A 16,416-nucleotide genomic window follows, 5' to 3' on the forward strand; every position below is an offset into this window, starting at 1 on the left:
ACACATATATGAGGAATAGTGCCAATGTCTGTGAACTCATTTCACTCCAGAACTAGATTTCAAAGGATCATGTAATAACAAAAGAACAGTACCATAATCATTGGCAAATATATTCAGAGAGGTGCAGAATGTTAACACTATGCGTAATTGCCCAAGACTTCGGTTTTCACACAAGGATATGCTGGAAAAAAAGGTCTTCATCCTCCAAGTAAGCTTTACCCCACAGGCACAGAGGACTGGAAGGAGGCCAGCCAGGCCACCTGGAAGCCAGGTGAGTGCTCCAGCACATGGGGTATTACAGCAACCTGCATGTATTTTTAATTAAGTTTTTTATTTCCAAGTATTCAGGCTGCCCCCACTTGCAGAGTGGCACTGACAAGGTGTGGCACCAGCAGCTGCACAGAGGTGTGCAGGCCACAAGTGGTAAGAAAAATCTTTGAGGTTTTTCAGTATAAACAAATATTTACCAGTACAGAAAGTCTGCTTTTCTTCAGCAGGCTTTTAGTGGTAAAGATTGGTTTAAAACTAAAACCAGAAGCCCTAATTATATAGCTGAACACTAGAATTAAGTTATAGATTAATAAGATTATTCTATTTCACGGAGCACTGATGCATAAAAAGGGTCAAATCCAACCAAGTTTACTCAGGAAAGTGTATCAGTGGTCTTCATTTGAGATACCCAAAAGAAATTGGTCCAAAAAGCTCAATCTCCTGTTGAATACCTTTAATGCAAGACTTTAATAGACTTGAATCCTTTTGGAGCCAACTATTCTGTTCTCCAATATTCACTATCATTTTGACTTAATAAAAATTAAGAAACTAAATAATTCTTGCACAAGTACATTTAATTAGTCTCCTAATTAGAAACATGTCAAAATTCAGCTATCTTGAAGAAATTTCAGTTCTTTCAAAATTTCTGCTATTTGCTAAGCAAATCATTGCTTTCTTTGGTCATTCTACTGAGAAGAGACTGATAAACAAGACAAACATTGCTTAAAATGTTATTAAGAACTGACTGATACTCATTAGTGTTTGAAGTCTTCTAGCATCACCAGAAAATGAGAAATCCTAATTAATTCTAAGACTTTGGGTACAATACTTCTTGTATTCAGACAAATACTAATCAAATCACCAGTAAATTATTTTTTGCTTTATATTCAAATGATTGAAACACATAGGAATGGTTGTGTTCAAGTATATATTGTTTAAAATGAACTTCCTGTTCATGGCCAGTTTTGTGGAGTTTAATTCTTGCAGAATTTGACACTGCATTCTTGGGTGCTTAGGGGTAGCAGGATAATGGCTTGATGCCTTACAGCTCAATACAGTAAGTATAAGTCACAATAACTGTGAGAAGTTCTGGGGATCTGGAGAAGTGTCTCACTAGCAGCTTATTATTTTAACTTGCTGATTCGTAATGGATTGCAGCACCATTTCCATGACCAGAGAGTCTAGTTATATTTTTTTAATAATTACTGCCTTTATTCTGCTTGCTTTCTGATCACTTAGAGGCATCAGGCACCAGCACATAAATATCCATTGAGTTAGGCCAAACACAGATGGCATTAAAAGGACTTCACCTTTAATGCCTCCAAAGCAGGATTGATTCAAACTTTGAATACACTACATGAGCGGCAAGTGTAACATCTTAAAATGAGACCCTAAGAGGCACTTCCAAGTAATTTATAATTATTAAAATATGCTTCTAGAATCACATTATACATTTGGACAGCTCATTGCCATAAACAATGAGGCAAAGGTCACATAGATGAAAGCAAACATCTCCTGCAGTCAACAGCTTGCAGTAAAAAATGTTTAGGAAAAATCATGAGAACTGAAACAGATCTTCAGCCTCTTCATTTTAACATACAAGACCAGTATTCACACACAGAATAACCTCAATACTTTCAAATGCTTTAAGACTTCCAATAGTTATTATAATCAAACACACAAAATGACTGAAGTGTAAAAGGGTTTTCCTTAAAAATATATCCCCATGTGCCTTACAACCAGAGCAGGAGTTCACTTCAAAATGAAAAGAAAGTCTTAGTCAACTGTAATAACATGGAAATAAAGTTTCCCAGCATCTGTTATGACTTGTATTACAATTAACAGATTCCCAAATGTATTTGTACTGATGAACAAGTTAAAAAAATACTATGTCTTCTTGTAAAATCATATTTTTAGTGCTTTAGTCCTCCAATTACAATGACTAATATATGTACACTTCCTATATATTCAAAATATATTTTCCATCTGTCCTTCCAAATTTGTTCCAACCTTGTCGTTAGAATGACAATTCTTTTTATTCACATTGTAAAGTACAGTACCACACCTAAGAAAGTGCTCACAACTTCTAAGCTGGAAATATCCAGCAGCATTCACCCAACAATGATCAAAATTACTGTTCTCCAAGCACTTAGGGAACTCTATATACAGCCTCAAATCAGGGTTACAAAAGAAGGTCAAACAAGAAACCAAATTAATAATTTGTTTTGTCTTTTTCTCAGTTCATCTGGCAAATTATTACATCCTTGTTAAGAATCTGCTTCCCAGGGGCACTCATTCATGTTGGCAATATTCCAAAAACCTGACCAAGATACAGAAAAACTAAAATTTATGTTGACACTATCTCCAGATTTGCAGATTACTAAGCAGATATATAACTCATAGATAACATACGATAAAAGGAAGAATTATTGCAAAGGACATAAAAGATGTCAGGCTTCTGTCAAGTATAAGAATCAACTCATAAGATTAAATACTTACCACCCTAACCCATTTTAGATTCCAAAAATAATTAACACATTAAATATGATTCCTGGATGCATTATGTCTAAGCAGCATAGTTCAGAGTGACAGTTACACACACCAAAGAAATTTTGTCCTCAGCCAACATGCCTCTAACTTCCACCAAGTCAGCACAGTGTGCTAGATGGCATATTCTGTGCCACTGAGCAAAAAATTCTGTTTATCAGTTTGATATTATCTCAGAATCCTATAACAACAAAGGTCATTAAAACACTCTAAAGAATGCAGGCACTTTCTAATAAATGTTTTTTTTATTATCATCTTTTATTGCTTACAATTAGCCCCTCAAACTTTACTGTACGTCCTCCACACCTCCTAGATTTTGTCACATCTACTTTGGATCTGCTTTGTCCAACCATTTCTTTTGAGACAAGGTATAAGGAAATGAGAGACTGCAAAATCAGATCCATGAGAAACAATGCTGACAGCTTGCATCCATTTTTGCAGCATGCAGATCTAAAAACATAAATCCTTTTCAATCAGGCAAGCATTAAAAAAGCCAAGACTGTAAATCCAAATATAGGTAAAAAATACTATAGAACTACGAGGAAGTTAGTAAGAAATTAAAGCACATTCATCAAGGCCTCTAACAAGTTGTAATAGCTCCTTTTTAAGAAAATGGGGGCAAAATAAGCAATAGCTTGTATCCCTTACAGAAGCCTAAGTATTTTAATACATTTTTTGTTACATTTCTTCTCTGTCTGACAACAGAAAAAATTTGGCTATGTGCTGAAAATGCACACTGGATCACCTGAGAAAGGAAACTTCTTTTTTATAACTTTGTTGCAAAGTTTTCACCTTCAGTGAACTAGATTTTCAACTGCACATGCACGCAATGCCTTTCAGCTGACTTCACAACTATTTCTGCATTGGAAAGGTGTTCCATTAGAATGGGGAAAAGTTTGCCTGACGGAGATTTAGTCTTTAAAAAAACCTCTCTTCTAGGCATGTATCACAATGTTTCTAAAGAAATTAAACTCTGGTATGTTGAGTTCACTCATACTCGTACTAGAGAGTTAGACAGTCCATACGAGAGCAAGATGGATATCACAAAAGGCTCAAGGTGGAGATGAGAGAGGACAGCTGATGGCAAGGGCATGCTGCGGGCTCCAGGCATCACCGTTATTCTGCTTTTATGCAAAGCAGAAGCGCGGGATGCGGGAGGAATGCACGAACCCGCAGTGTGCCCTTATCTGAGGCCTTCCTAGAAGATAAATTAGCAACCTCCGCGCTGCTGCGGCTCATCCTCACGAAGCATCGCCCACCCAGAGCTGAAGCAGGGCTGCAGGTCGCAGAGGACCCTGTCGGGCGGGGGGGCCGGCAGGGTGGCGGGGCTCCGCGCCCCGAGCCCTGGCGCTGCCCTGCCGGGCTGCAGGCGGCGTCCGGCGCCCCCCAGCCCAAACCGCTCCTCCGTAAGGGCAGCCCCAAGGGGGCTCGGGGAGCTCTCGCACCCCCAGAGCCCCCATCGCCAAGGGGCTCTGGCCGTGGATACACACATACACAGACACACACACACGGAGGCAGATGTGCGCCGGCTGCCCGGCCCGCGCCGAGGCACCCCGGGAGGGGCTGGCCCCGCACCCCGCACCTACCCTTTGAGCGCGTCGTGCCCGCCGCCGTGCCCTCGCCTCTTGGCCCGGCTGGACCGGCTCTCCTTGGCGCTCACCCCCTCGGTGTGCCCGGCGGCGGCGGCACCAGCCTGGGACGCCCACAGCACGGCAACTCCCAGGGCGATCCCCAGCAGCCGCCCCCGCCACATCGCGTCCCCCGAGCCCCCGGGCTGCGAGCGGCCGCTGCCTCCTCTCCGCCGCCGAAGACTGCCGGTCCCCGCCGCCCTGTCTCCGACCAGCCTCTCCAATGCGAGCTGCGAGGGGACAAACGAGGAGGAAGAGGAGTTAGAGACCGAGGAAAAGCGGCCGCGGCCACCCCGCGCCCCCCGCCGCCTGCCCCCGCGCCCCGGCCCCCGGCCAGCCCGGCGCTATCGCGCCCGCGAGAGGCGGCGGCCGCGGGGGACGGTGAGGGGCTGCCCGCGGCCGCGCGGGCTCTGCCTCCCCTCGGCAGCATCCGCGGGGGCTCCCGCACCGCCGCGGACAGACCGCGGCCGCCGCCACCGCTCCCGAAGCCGCTCCGGGGCGGGAAGCGTCCCCCGGGCACGAACCCTCCCGGCTCCCGAGCCGGGCAGCGCTGGAGCCGCAGCGGCCGGAGCGCCGCGGGCAGGAGCCCCGCGCCCAGCCCGCCCGCCCCGGGAGAAGCCGCTGCGAGGGGCGCGCACCCGCTGGAGCCGCCGCCGCCGGCTGCCGTTCCCGCTGCTGTTCCAGCTGCGGCCGCTGCACCCGCCGCTAATCCAGCTGCGGTTCCAGCTGCCCCCTCCCTCCTCCTCCTCCTTTTTCCCCTCCTCTCCCCCCCTCCCTCCTCTTCAAGTATCGCCCGCCCAACCCTTTCTCGCGAGAGAGAGGGGAATAAAAATGTTTCCCCCACCCCCGAGCCGCCGAGCCGGGGGCTCCCGGCGGTGCCCGGCCGGCTCCTGGCCAGCCCCAGGCCAGCCCCGCCGTGGGTCACCTGCGGCCGGCCCCGGGCTGCGGGGATGCTCGGCCCCGAGAGGCTCCCCGGGCGCCGCGGGAAGCGTGCGGTGCTGCCCGGGAGGACGCGGCGCTGCCGCTCCCTCCGCTCCGGAGGCAGCTGCGGCCAGGCAGCGCTGCCAGCTCGGGTTACCCCGCGGGTCCCCGGCTCGCACGGCGGCAGAGGCATCAGCGCCTGCGGTAGTCTCAGTGCTGAGCCAAGTGTGTCAGACGGGAATGGGGAACCGAAGGTAGTGCACGCCTCTGCCTCCATCTAAATACCTCTACATATACATATCTATAGGCATCTACTTCCCAGAGGTGCAGCATTTTGCATCTATAGTTTATGAAAATAACGTAAAGGTATCTGTTTCCCTTATAAGGAAAAATAGCATGGATGGTGGCTTTACCGGAGAGGCTGCTGCAGAATGAATAATGCGCTTTCTAGCAACTAACATGGCACAGACACCAAGGCACCAAACTCTTCTGTACCTACTCCTAAATCTCCACAGCCAGCTCCAGAACAAATGCCCGCCTCATCCTTCTCAAGGAAAGAAAGCCCTGCAGTTTTTATTTATGGTTTAAATCAAAAAGAGCAAACCACTACCAACACCTGAAAGGTATTTAGGCTTTATACTGAAATAATTGAGCAGGGAACACAACACAACACAGTCAACAGAGTTCAAGCCCAGATTCTATACACTCCTATCAAGTAACTCTCTGTACCAGGATTATCCCATTTCAACATAGACAGGAAATACAAAAAAAAAAAAACAAAACAAACAGGCAAAAAAGTTAGGCTGAAAGTAAATGATGCAGTCTGCTGCTGCTCACATATAAATACTTTGGCAGAAATGTTGGATTTCCTAATTTTCAGGTATTTTCCCTTTTTGTTAGTTTCAGGTAGGTACTGATGGTTAGTGGCTCTGTATTATTGCATTGATGTTGCAAATGCTCAGCTGCACAATTTCATAAGCCAGCAGCTGACCAGGCACAGCAGCTGCCAAACCACCCATACCAGATAAATGCATGGTGTATTCTGCCACTAAAACAGTATCAGAAAAAAAGGAAGTCGTGTGTGAGATTTCCTAGTACCAGGGTGTTTACAGCTGAATTGTAATGGTGTCACAAGATATGACAGATGCTAGTTGAAATATACAGTGTGAATCAGTTTCCAGTAGTTTATATATTACATACATAAATATGTATTGTCCTTCTAAACATACATGGAAGTATGTAAACTATGTACTGGCCACAATAGCAGCTTTCTAATAATTTTGGCTGATTTTTATCACCAAGTGTTAGGTTCTGCAAATTACAAAACAGTCATTTGATATTGACCATTTCAATGTCACTCTTTAGTAGTGTAGTGTTAAGAGTTTCAGATAAAGAGCATAAGGTAAAATGTAGATGTGAAATACTATGAGATAGTGGCCCAAGAAAGAAGTAATGGGGTACAGACTATGCCACCTCAGTGTGCCTGAACAAGGCTCAAGACATTAGCAGCCCACACCTTATACCACTCTTTTGTTACTTATACAAAATGAACTAATTAACTTCAATTCTGCAAGCAAAGTATTACTGATTTGTAGTAAGCAGAAGTTTGGGGTTGTGATTAATGAAAAATATGGATTTTTATGTTACAATCTAACAGAATAAATAGGATAAATAGGAATTTGATTTTTCAGAGTTTTTGTTTGCCTGACACATAAGCATGTCTGACACATTAAGGTTTTTTTTTTTTATGGCTATGCTTGTTGAAGAGACAATATAGCATTGCCTAAAGTATTTTATATTTCTTTTGCAGTGTCAAATTAAATTTTGCTCAAAACCAAAAAGAGATGCGGATAAAGGTGGTAGTAATTATCCCTTTCATTAAGAAATTCAGGACAAGCTATACAGCTCTCTTCCTTCACTATCACCTATGCATACAGCAAAATCTAAGCATTTACTTAGTTAATATAGAAGTTAAACTGAACCTGCAAAAATGACACTAGATATTTACAAATTATGTTCACAATGTGAAAATAGAATTTACCAGTAAACAAAAGTGAGTTATGAAAGGAATTCTTGGTTGCTATTTACTCGAACATTCTTTTGGTTTCAACATGTTCTGTTTCAACCACTTTAATTTTGTGGATGAGCTACTAGAAAAATATCTAGTCTGTGTCCCAGGCTAATGGGGTGACTCTCATATCTTCCTGCACATTTTATGATGTATTTTTTGGTATCTTGCATGGTTGCAGAAATGTGGATTACACTATATGAAGTAATGCTACATGATATGTGGGCTGGAAGTTCATTAATCTAGTGAAACATGCAGCACATCATCAGCTTCTGGTGTGTCATTTTAAAGAATATGCTTATACATTAGAAGTATTTACATTGTTGACAACTTTAAAATGGTGCCCACCTGGATTCTCAAACCACCAGAAAAATACACTGTCACAAGCCAAAGACTTAACTTCTGCTCTCTGCTGCTGAACAGAGCAGGCCCTACTAATAAGGGTCATCCACACTCTTTCCCACAGCCACTTGAGTTTCTGCAAACATTTGGACTCTGAAGAACATCTAGACAAACAGATTTCTATATGGTCTCCAAAACACTTGTCAGGCACTTGAAGCTTCACTTAAGGGGAAAAAAACCAAGGCAACTAAGAAGCAATTCTGATGATCCAGTTGATCACCATTTCCTGTGACAAACAAAGATGAACTCACAGATTAACCAGTGATATTTGAGTTCCTTGATCAAACCATGGAATCAAATCCAAAAATAAAAGACACCAAGAACAAGACATATAACATCACTACTACATGCACAGCAGAATTTTCCATAACATTTAAGCAACTCTTTTTCCACAATGCTCATTCTTCCAGGTGATTTTGAGGATCTTACAGGCGTATCTTGAAGGATGTAGATGGCATGGATTGTGGTGGCAGGGTCAAAATCAGGGCAGGATAATTACAGGTAGATTGATTCTAAGTAGGAATGATAGAAAAGACAAAAACCACGCTTTACCAGGCTATCACCTGGGAAACAGTGACCCTAAATATTTACATAACTTTACGCACACTTTAAATCAAGTCTAGTATATTCCTCTAGTAAGACATCCTACTTGCTAACCATGCCTTAGTGTACCTCCCTGTGCTCATCACCATCAGGTACATAAATCATTTTACACAGTGCCCAAATTATTAACATGTAACTGATCCTCAGACACACTTACTTGTCCTGCTGTTTGGTTTACATAAAAAACACTGGACTGAAATTTCCAGTGCTGGTGATCTTCATGCTCAGCAGCTGAGATGCAAAGTACTGGTCTCCCTCCTTGCAGGCCTTTGGCTGGCCAGTCCTCTTCATCTTACTCAAACACTCCTTCCTCTCCTCCTGAAGGATGCTTAGCAGAATAGTCATATTTCAGGCAAACTGTTTTGAACTGTTGCAAATAAAAAAATCTTATCACTAGAAGTACTATGATGAGTTGGGAGCTCATTTCAAAAAGTTTTTCTTTATTTCAATTTGTATGAACTTCTGCAATAATTGCATTTTCTTTTAATCTGCAAATTTACTCTAATCCAAGTGAGCAAAAATAAGTACGTCCATCTTCCATATTTCTTTATTAAGAGGGCCTTTATTATGCCAATGAAAACAAATAGTGTGGGAAAGTTTTAGTGTGTGTATTTTTTTAAGTACATTAAAAGCACAAACAGTAATTACATCCAGACAAGCAATTAACTGGTTTAAATCTAAAAAAATAAAAATATTAGGTAACTCAAAATAAAACACATCAATTTTCCTTAATGCTGTTTGGTCAGACAAGCTGTGATAAGTAGCTGTGGAATCCATTATTAATAGATATGGAAACATATTTCACCCCAGACTTTTACTTCATTCTTACAAATGGCTTAATTGAAGTTTTCATCTATCAGCAGAGTTTACAGTGATGGAGAAAGAAATCCATCCTACATTAACATATAATTCCATAATTTGTGATACTGTGCAAAGTGTTGTTGTAATATTTCTGTAATATAAGAAATATGAGAGGAAATAAAAAAGTTCTTTCTTGGGTAAGATAATAAGGGCCTATGTGCTTCTGCAGAAATTACAATGTATTATCTCAGTTGTATCCTAAGTGAGCATAAACCTATTACATTTTATTACATTCAGAACACATCTCTCCTATTTATACCTCTATGGAACAGTTTAACACAGATCATATGTTGTCCTAAACAAAAAAAATCTTCAGTTTACAAGAAGAAGGCAAATTTTTTATCACCCCACCAAAATCATACATTTCTCTTTACTAAGGTCTGAATAAAACAGATGCTCTTTCTCCTCCAAAGAACCTGGATTCCCCAGTATCAGTGACAAAGAAAGTACAAGGAAACTCAGACCCTAATTCAGACATTCCCTTCTCAGTATTTTTTTTTAGTTGGTTTTGTTTTTTAAGCTAGATCTCATTTTGAATCAACCCTTACCCAGAAAGGGTGAAACTTATCCTATGTCTCCCTTTGCTGAAGGCAGATCCATTATCAGGGTTATTCTTTAGGGGGTCCTAAATAAAAGAACTAAACCAGAAGAAATCCAAAGACTTTCATTCTATCTTCCAGGTAGGGGAAGCACAACCTATTTTTGTAAGACTAGTGCTGAACAAAAATATAACTACAAATACAGTGGAATTTTATTTTTAATCCCAATCTAATATACATACAGTGATGTATTTAATTCTATGTGTACTGCTAGAAAATCTAACAATAGCAATTGCTTCCTTGATTTAAAAATCAGAATTTTAATCCACCCTTAGTGCAAGAAAAGGAAATATATATACTACTACTTTCTGTCAGCTAATAACCCTGTCAAATTTAATGGGAATTTTGCCACAGTAACAGTTGCAAGCCAAGCTTCCTCAGTCTTACATTTGTCCCCAATGACCTCTTAAATCCCACCTGTAAACTCAGAAGCAAAGTGAAACAACTTTCATTGCTTAGCATAAAATGCCAACTGTCGGGTGAATTTTCAGGCTAAAACACTGAGCCAAATGGATATAGCTTTTTATCCAAATTAATACATTCCAAGTGGGTGGAAATCAGTAACCAAGAGCCTCTTCTTTAAACTCTGATTTATGCAGAACTCCCTACTGACTCCAACAAAGACAGCTGAATCAGGCCCTACATTCCTTCAAACACTGTCAGCAAGGGATTGGGTGTCTCTGCCTCTGTTTTCCATCCCAGTGTTCCTCTGGCTATGTGATGTCTCAGTTGATAGGGAGTTGCCCCATGATGCAGTTAAAATAATAAAATAGGTAATAGGAGACCAGGGATTAGACACTGAACCCACCACATTCCATTTGCAAGGCCCTTCCTTTGAGAAATAGCACTATGAGAGCATTGCATACAGCTCTGATAGAATCAATGATGAGTTTAAATAGGAAGGGACTTGTCAAAGTCCTTCAGTCCAATTCCCTGTTCAGAACAGGACCAGCTTAAGAATGGGCTGCTCAGTCTCTGTCCACACAAGTTCTGAATATCTCCAAGGATGGACACTCCACTTTTCTGGAGTAACCTACTCCATTGTTTCACAACCCTTGCTGTGACAAAATTTTCTTACACTTAGTAGGAATTTCCCTTCCCCAGAATTTGTGCCTGCTCTTCATCTTACCACTGCTCAGGCTCTATCTGCTCTATACCCTGAAGACAGCAGGCTATATGTCTCCTTTCTAACCCATGCTTCTTAAGCTGGGATGAACCCTCTGCTCAGAGAGCATTGCCTTAGCCCCTCACCACGTTGGTGTCCCCTGCCAGGCTTGTTCCAGTTGTCAGTGGCTTTTGAGTTTAGGGTTTGGGGCCTGGTTTTTCTGTGCCAGGGTGTCCAGAGTAGGATAGAGCACTGCAGATGCAGTTTCTAAAGCAGCAAGAGAGGTAAATGATCCCCTCCCTGCAGTCCCACAGCACAGCCCATGTGCAGTTGGCCACCCCTGTGCGAGAGCGCCGCTGACTCACGGAGGACAGGGATGAGTCTTTGGCCAGCAAAGAGTTCAGAACAGCTCTGATCTGCACTTTCCTTTATTCAGTAACTTTCTAAAGGCTGACTTCATTTCCTCAGGTTTTCTAGATACCAGTAAACTGAGACAACCTCATCTAGAGTCTGTGATTTCTTCCCGGGTGTAAAATCATTTGGGGATTTCCCTCCCACTTTTGTCTGTTGAAAGGATTAAAATTTACTTACTGAGGATCACTGGGTGGGTTTTTATCAGTTCACAAGTTTCAGCAGCCAGCCTTCATTCCCTCCAAATGTCCATCAGATGCAAGGTCTTTATACACCACACTGGATAGGACATGATCCATTTATTAATACATACATCTTTAATGTATTGCCTTGCACACTTCCAGTACGGTTACTTGGATAAATTCAGCCCACAGACATCAATAGCAAGCTTCCGATTAACTCACAGAGTATTCTGCTTCATTTTTAGCCCCTTCTCATTTATGCATTGGCTCAACTCATGCCTTTACTTATAAGGCAACTGGAAATAAAAATTGCAGTTAATTAAAAAATATATTCATTTTACCAATAGTCAAATTAAGTAAAAGAAGCTGTTTGAGGAGGAAGTTGCAATAGATTCCACATACTGTTGCTTAAAGTGGGAATGAGAAGGGACAGGAAGAAAGCTCTGCATGCCTTTTGGAGGCTGAAAAGCTTTTTTACTCTCCTACAGAAAATTAAGATACAGGGATAGAGTTAAAATCTATTTAAGAACACTTGAAATGAGAGTAACTTTTACTAGTTTCTAGAAAAATTATTCAGATTATGTTTAAATGAGGGAAGAAATTCCAACAATAAAAAAATCTTTTCAGCTTTTTTTAAAACACAGAATTACTGCCTCTAGAATGTCCCTAATGGTTTACAAATTGCCAACACCAGGTCCACCCAAAATTGCTTTTACTGTGATGAATGGGGTGGAGTTCAGAAGAGACTGAGTTGCTACATTTCTTTTTTAAAGAGTCAGGTTTTGACACTTTGCAAATTTGAAATAAAGATATTGAACACTTTTTCTAGCTTCATGAACTCCTTTCAATACCAAGAAAAATACCACACAACTTCAGACAAATAAGAATGAAGGTCAAACAGGCAGAGTCGGCAGAGGAAATGTCACTTGAAACACATGAGAGAGAGCCAAGGGAAAATACTTGACAGGAGATGCCTGGGAAAAAGGACATCTATATCTATCTATGGATACATGGATATATATTAAGGCTGACTTTTCCAACTCCTGTTCATCAGTAAAAGGAAGGAAGTGCAATTTTATGGCTGAAAAGTGGATGATGTCAATAAGAAGATTCATGGTGCCTTTTCAAGATAAGGAAATCTTTCAGAGGCTCCAGTCTGGACACATTTTATGATAAACTATTGGGAAAACAGAGTTTCCCTGCACTGCAATGATCTGGAGAAGCTTCCCTTGGCACTATAAGCCTAGTCCAAGCCCAAGATATTTTTTTTCCTCTCCACTTATTTCAGTGGAGTTCAGAGCATGCCCTGACTTCAGTGTGGTGAATGCTATTCCATCAGTTAAGCTGAGCTAGAGCAGTGAAAGTTCTGAAAAGAGCCTATTACATAGATTTGAAAGCTTTATGGAGAGCTGGAAACAATTCCTTCCATACAGCTGGCTACAAAATCTTTCCTCCTGTTCAAAGTACGCAATTCTCTGCATTCATTGGTCTGTACATGAGGCTCTTTACCTACTTGGGGTTTTGTCACAAACAGCAACCTAAGAACAAAGAGCCTGTGCAGTCTTGCTGACTAAATATTCAAAGTCCTACACAGAAAAAATACAAAGCAAAATTCCAAAAGTGTTCTCTAAACCAAGAAATAACTGTTTTTTGAATTTACTCACACTTGTAAAAAATAAGTATTCAGAATTCACATATGTATCATGCTCTAATACACATGTTCAAGAGTGTCAAATTCAGAGCTAGATGTCTTATAAAAACAACTGTACCATTGTATCAGTTCAGCAGATCACTGATATGTATGTGCCAACAACAGTCATTGCCCACAGAATCCTGAAGAAATTGTTTCTTCTCAGGCAGCTCAGCATTTGAAATCTATTATTTTTTGTGTTATTTCTTTTTGTTTGGTTTCCATCTTTCCCCCTATCACAAACTCCATTTTAAGGGCAGTTGACTCAGGCAACTCTGGTAGCTACTTACCCTGCTTTGACACAAGCTGTCCTCCCCCTGCCTGCAGTCAAAAACTATATAATACCATTTGCAAGTAAAAAATAAAGAAAAGAATAAAGTTTAAACATTTTAAACTGACTATTACCAATTATGCCATTGGCTACACCCATTATATGGGAAATGTTAGTCCTGTGCTTATCCAAACCCCATGCTGAATAAGACAGCTCTTCTAAAACATTTGGAACTGAATTCTGTTTACTGTGATTGAAGGACCAGAGCAGAAAGAAAACGTGAGGAATTTCTTTCCTTCATGAAGAATGCAGGTGGGATGTAGCCCAGGAAGATGCTGCAGAGTACAACAGAGTGTTAATCTGCAAATCCCAGCTATAAACCCATTGGAACCTGCACTGTTCAGCCCTGCTCCTGAGCTACCAGCAGCCAGCTGTGTGTCAAGAACAACATCTGGCAGCTGCCAGGTGTAGAAGCTGCTGTTCCTCAAATGATCAGCAAAATGTGTTCCACAGTTTCCAGCACTTCTGCAAGAAAGCATTCAGCAGACAGCGTGGTGATTTCATTTATAAGGTTGTTCATACTCCAGGAGCTCTCAGAAAGCCCAGGGAAGACTGGCTTATTACAGAGTATGAACAGGACAGAAAGCAAGCTCCAGACAAGTGGGCACTGCCTTTGGCAGCAGGTCTAGGCAAGGTGCAGCAGCATTGCAACGACATTTGGACAGCAAGGCAGAAACACAGGCAGCAAGTAGCCCATCCCTTGGGTTACTCCAGAACTTCATTTGCCATAACAGGATCTTACAGCTTTTGCATAGGGCCTCTTACACAGTCATTTTAAAACCTGTTTTCCTCGTCAACAGCCTCATTCTTCTCAAACTAAAAAACGGAAGAGAATAATTATAAGGGTGGCTGAATGTGTCTCATTGTTAGGGATTTTAGCAAGTATTTATCAGTTACACTCAGAGATTTGTGGAGGTGACTGAGCACTGGAACAGGTAGTGCCATAGGGGTTGTGGAGTCTCCATCACTGGAGATATTCCAAATCCTGGGCACCAGGCTCTAGGTAATTCAAAGGAATCTATTCAGTCACTCCTCTCTGATACTTCTATGGGGTATGGTGTTTCAACAGATTTTCTGTTTCAGAAACCCACAATCACTGAGTTTGAATCCATACTGGCCAATTTCCCTGTTCTCCTAAGCACAGGAACCCTGCAGTCCTACTTTGACTCATGTGTTAAGCTCTTAAATAACTACATCTGCTCCTTGGAGAAAGGTGCTGGAGCATATGCCTGGAATTGCAAGGTTATGGGACTAGACACAGACTGGATGCAGAGAGCTGACAAATGGAACCCACAAAGAATAACAGCAATACCACAAAGGAGGCAGGGAAGTGTGTGTCAGCCCAGCCCCAGTGCCTGCACTGCAGTGTGGAGCAGCAGTGCTGGGCTGGGCCCACCTGCAGAACTGCCAGGGGTCACACAGGGTCACACAGCAGCAGGCCCTGCCCTGGCCCACACACCCCCAAGGCAGGGCCTGCCAGCTCATTGAGTAAAGCAACTCTGCACCAGCTGCCTGCCTGTGTGCTTTTTACAGCTACACAGGTGATCTTTTTTTTAACATTGCATGTCTTACCTGCTTCCTACATGTACATGGGGATGATTTTGATTTCGTTTGACTGCTGACACTGCTGTTCAAGGGAAGAGTTAAGAACAAGTTAAACTCCCTGGCTGATGAATTGGTCACAGCTTCCCACAGGGACTGCTCAGACATCCGCAGTGATAAATAGAGTCAAAGCCTCTGCTGGCTCAGCTCATGTTTATTAGAACTATCTGCTAATGACCTAAAGGGAACAATCTTGAGAAGTGTAGGAAATGGTTTCCCCAGCTATTGGTTATTGTAGCATGCATGGCTGACACAGGCAAATAATCTCTAGCAAGAGCACTGCAGGAAGACAGGAGTTACGTTTTATGAAGGATTTTACTTTTCACATTTGGTTTCCTTCCAGTTTGGAAGGAAACTGAGATACTTAAGTTTTCCACAAAAGAAAAATCACGTGGGGAAAAAAGGCCGGATTTGGATCTCCTAAACTGTTTAGTTTCAATTTTGACTTTTTAGAGCTGCAAAAGTTTACAAACCAAGACTCATTTTAAAACAAAAGGTTCCAGTCAAAGAGTGTTAAAATGTTTTCATTCTTGGAATGTTTCCATTTTTCTCCCATAGCTAAATATGAAGACAAACACAATTCTGTGAAGGATTTTAGAAGAACTGTATTTTTTCAAATGGAAAATTGTCAACATTTTATTGACCCTATATTCTTTTTATTCCCCTTTATTTTCTTCAAAATATTAGTCCAAAGCATTCTAGAAGAAAATGGAAATGTTTCTAGTCGGAAGTTTGAAAAGAGCAACTAACTTCTGAAAAGTGAATCCTCTATCTACATTTTTTTATACCCTTTGCCTAAAGCAGAAACAGATGATAAGTCTCTTACTAGTTACCCTATCTTCTCCAAGGACATTAGCAAGTAATTTATGTTTAAAATACAGATTCCAGGAACCAAAGAAAAAGATAAGAACTTACCAATTAACAATTGCTAAATGTAGCTTGTGCTGCACACCTGGATTACAACATCAGTAACTTAAGCAACAAACCAGGGAAATACAGGAAAATAAAAAGTTACCATTCTGATCCTGTAGGTTCTTGTCCGCTTTCCACCTCATGAAAGCTGCATACTACACAAAATGGCCAACTGGCAAGCTTAGAGGAGGAACTCAGTCATCTGACAGGCTCCTTATGTCCCACAGCTCCCACAGGCCCGAACACTGTTAGACACGCACCGAAACCTGGCACGTGCCACAGAA

General features: G+C 41.9%; 1 protein-coding gene across 5 annotated transcripts in view; it reads right to left on the bottom strand.

Moving 5' to 3' along the window:
* The window catches only part of FBN1 (fibrillin 1), a 141,496-nt gene extending 136,827 nt beyond the window's left edge, over positions 1-4,669 (bottom strand). For 4 of the 5 annotated variants that reach the window (XR_010441528.1, XR_010441527.1, XM_064721770.1 and 1 more), the window contains exon 1: positions 4,404-4,669. Coding sequence is in view for 3 of the 5 variants with exons in the window: in XM_064721770.1 (XP_064577840.1) it covers positions 4,404-4,570 (167 nt within the window). In the remaining 2 variants the exon portion in view is untranslated. The remainder of the gene's footprint in view (positions 1-4,403) is intronic. The other variant, XM_064721767.1, reaches the window with a different exon arrangement.
* Between the last annotated feature and the right edge of the window lie 11,747 nt (positions 4,670-16,416).

Source organism: Zonotrichia leucophrys, chromosome 10, assembly GCF_028769735.1.
Source record: "Zonotrichia leucophrys gambelii isolate GWCS_2022_RI chromosome 10, RI_Zleu_2.0, whole genome shotgun sequence".
Taxonomy (NCBI): Eukaryota; Metazoa; Chordata; class Aves; order Passeriformes; family Passerellidae; genus Zonotrichia; species Zonotrichia leucophrys.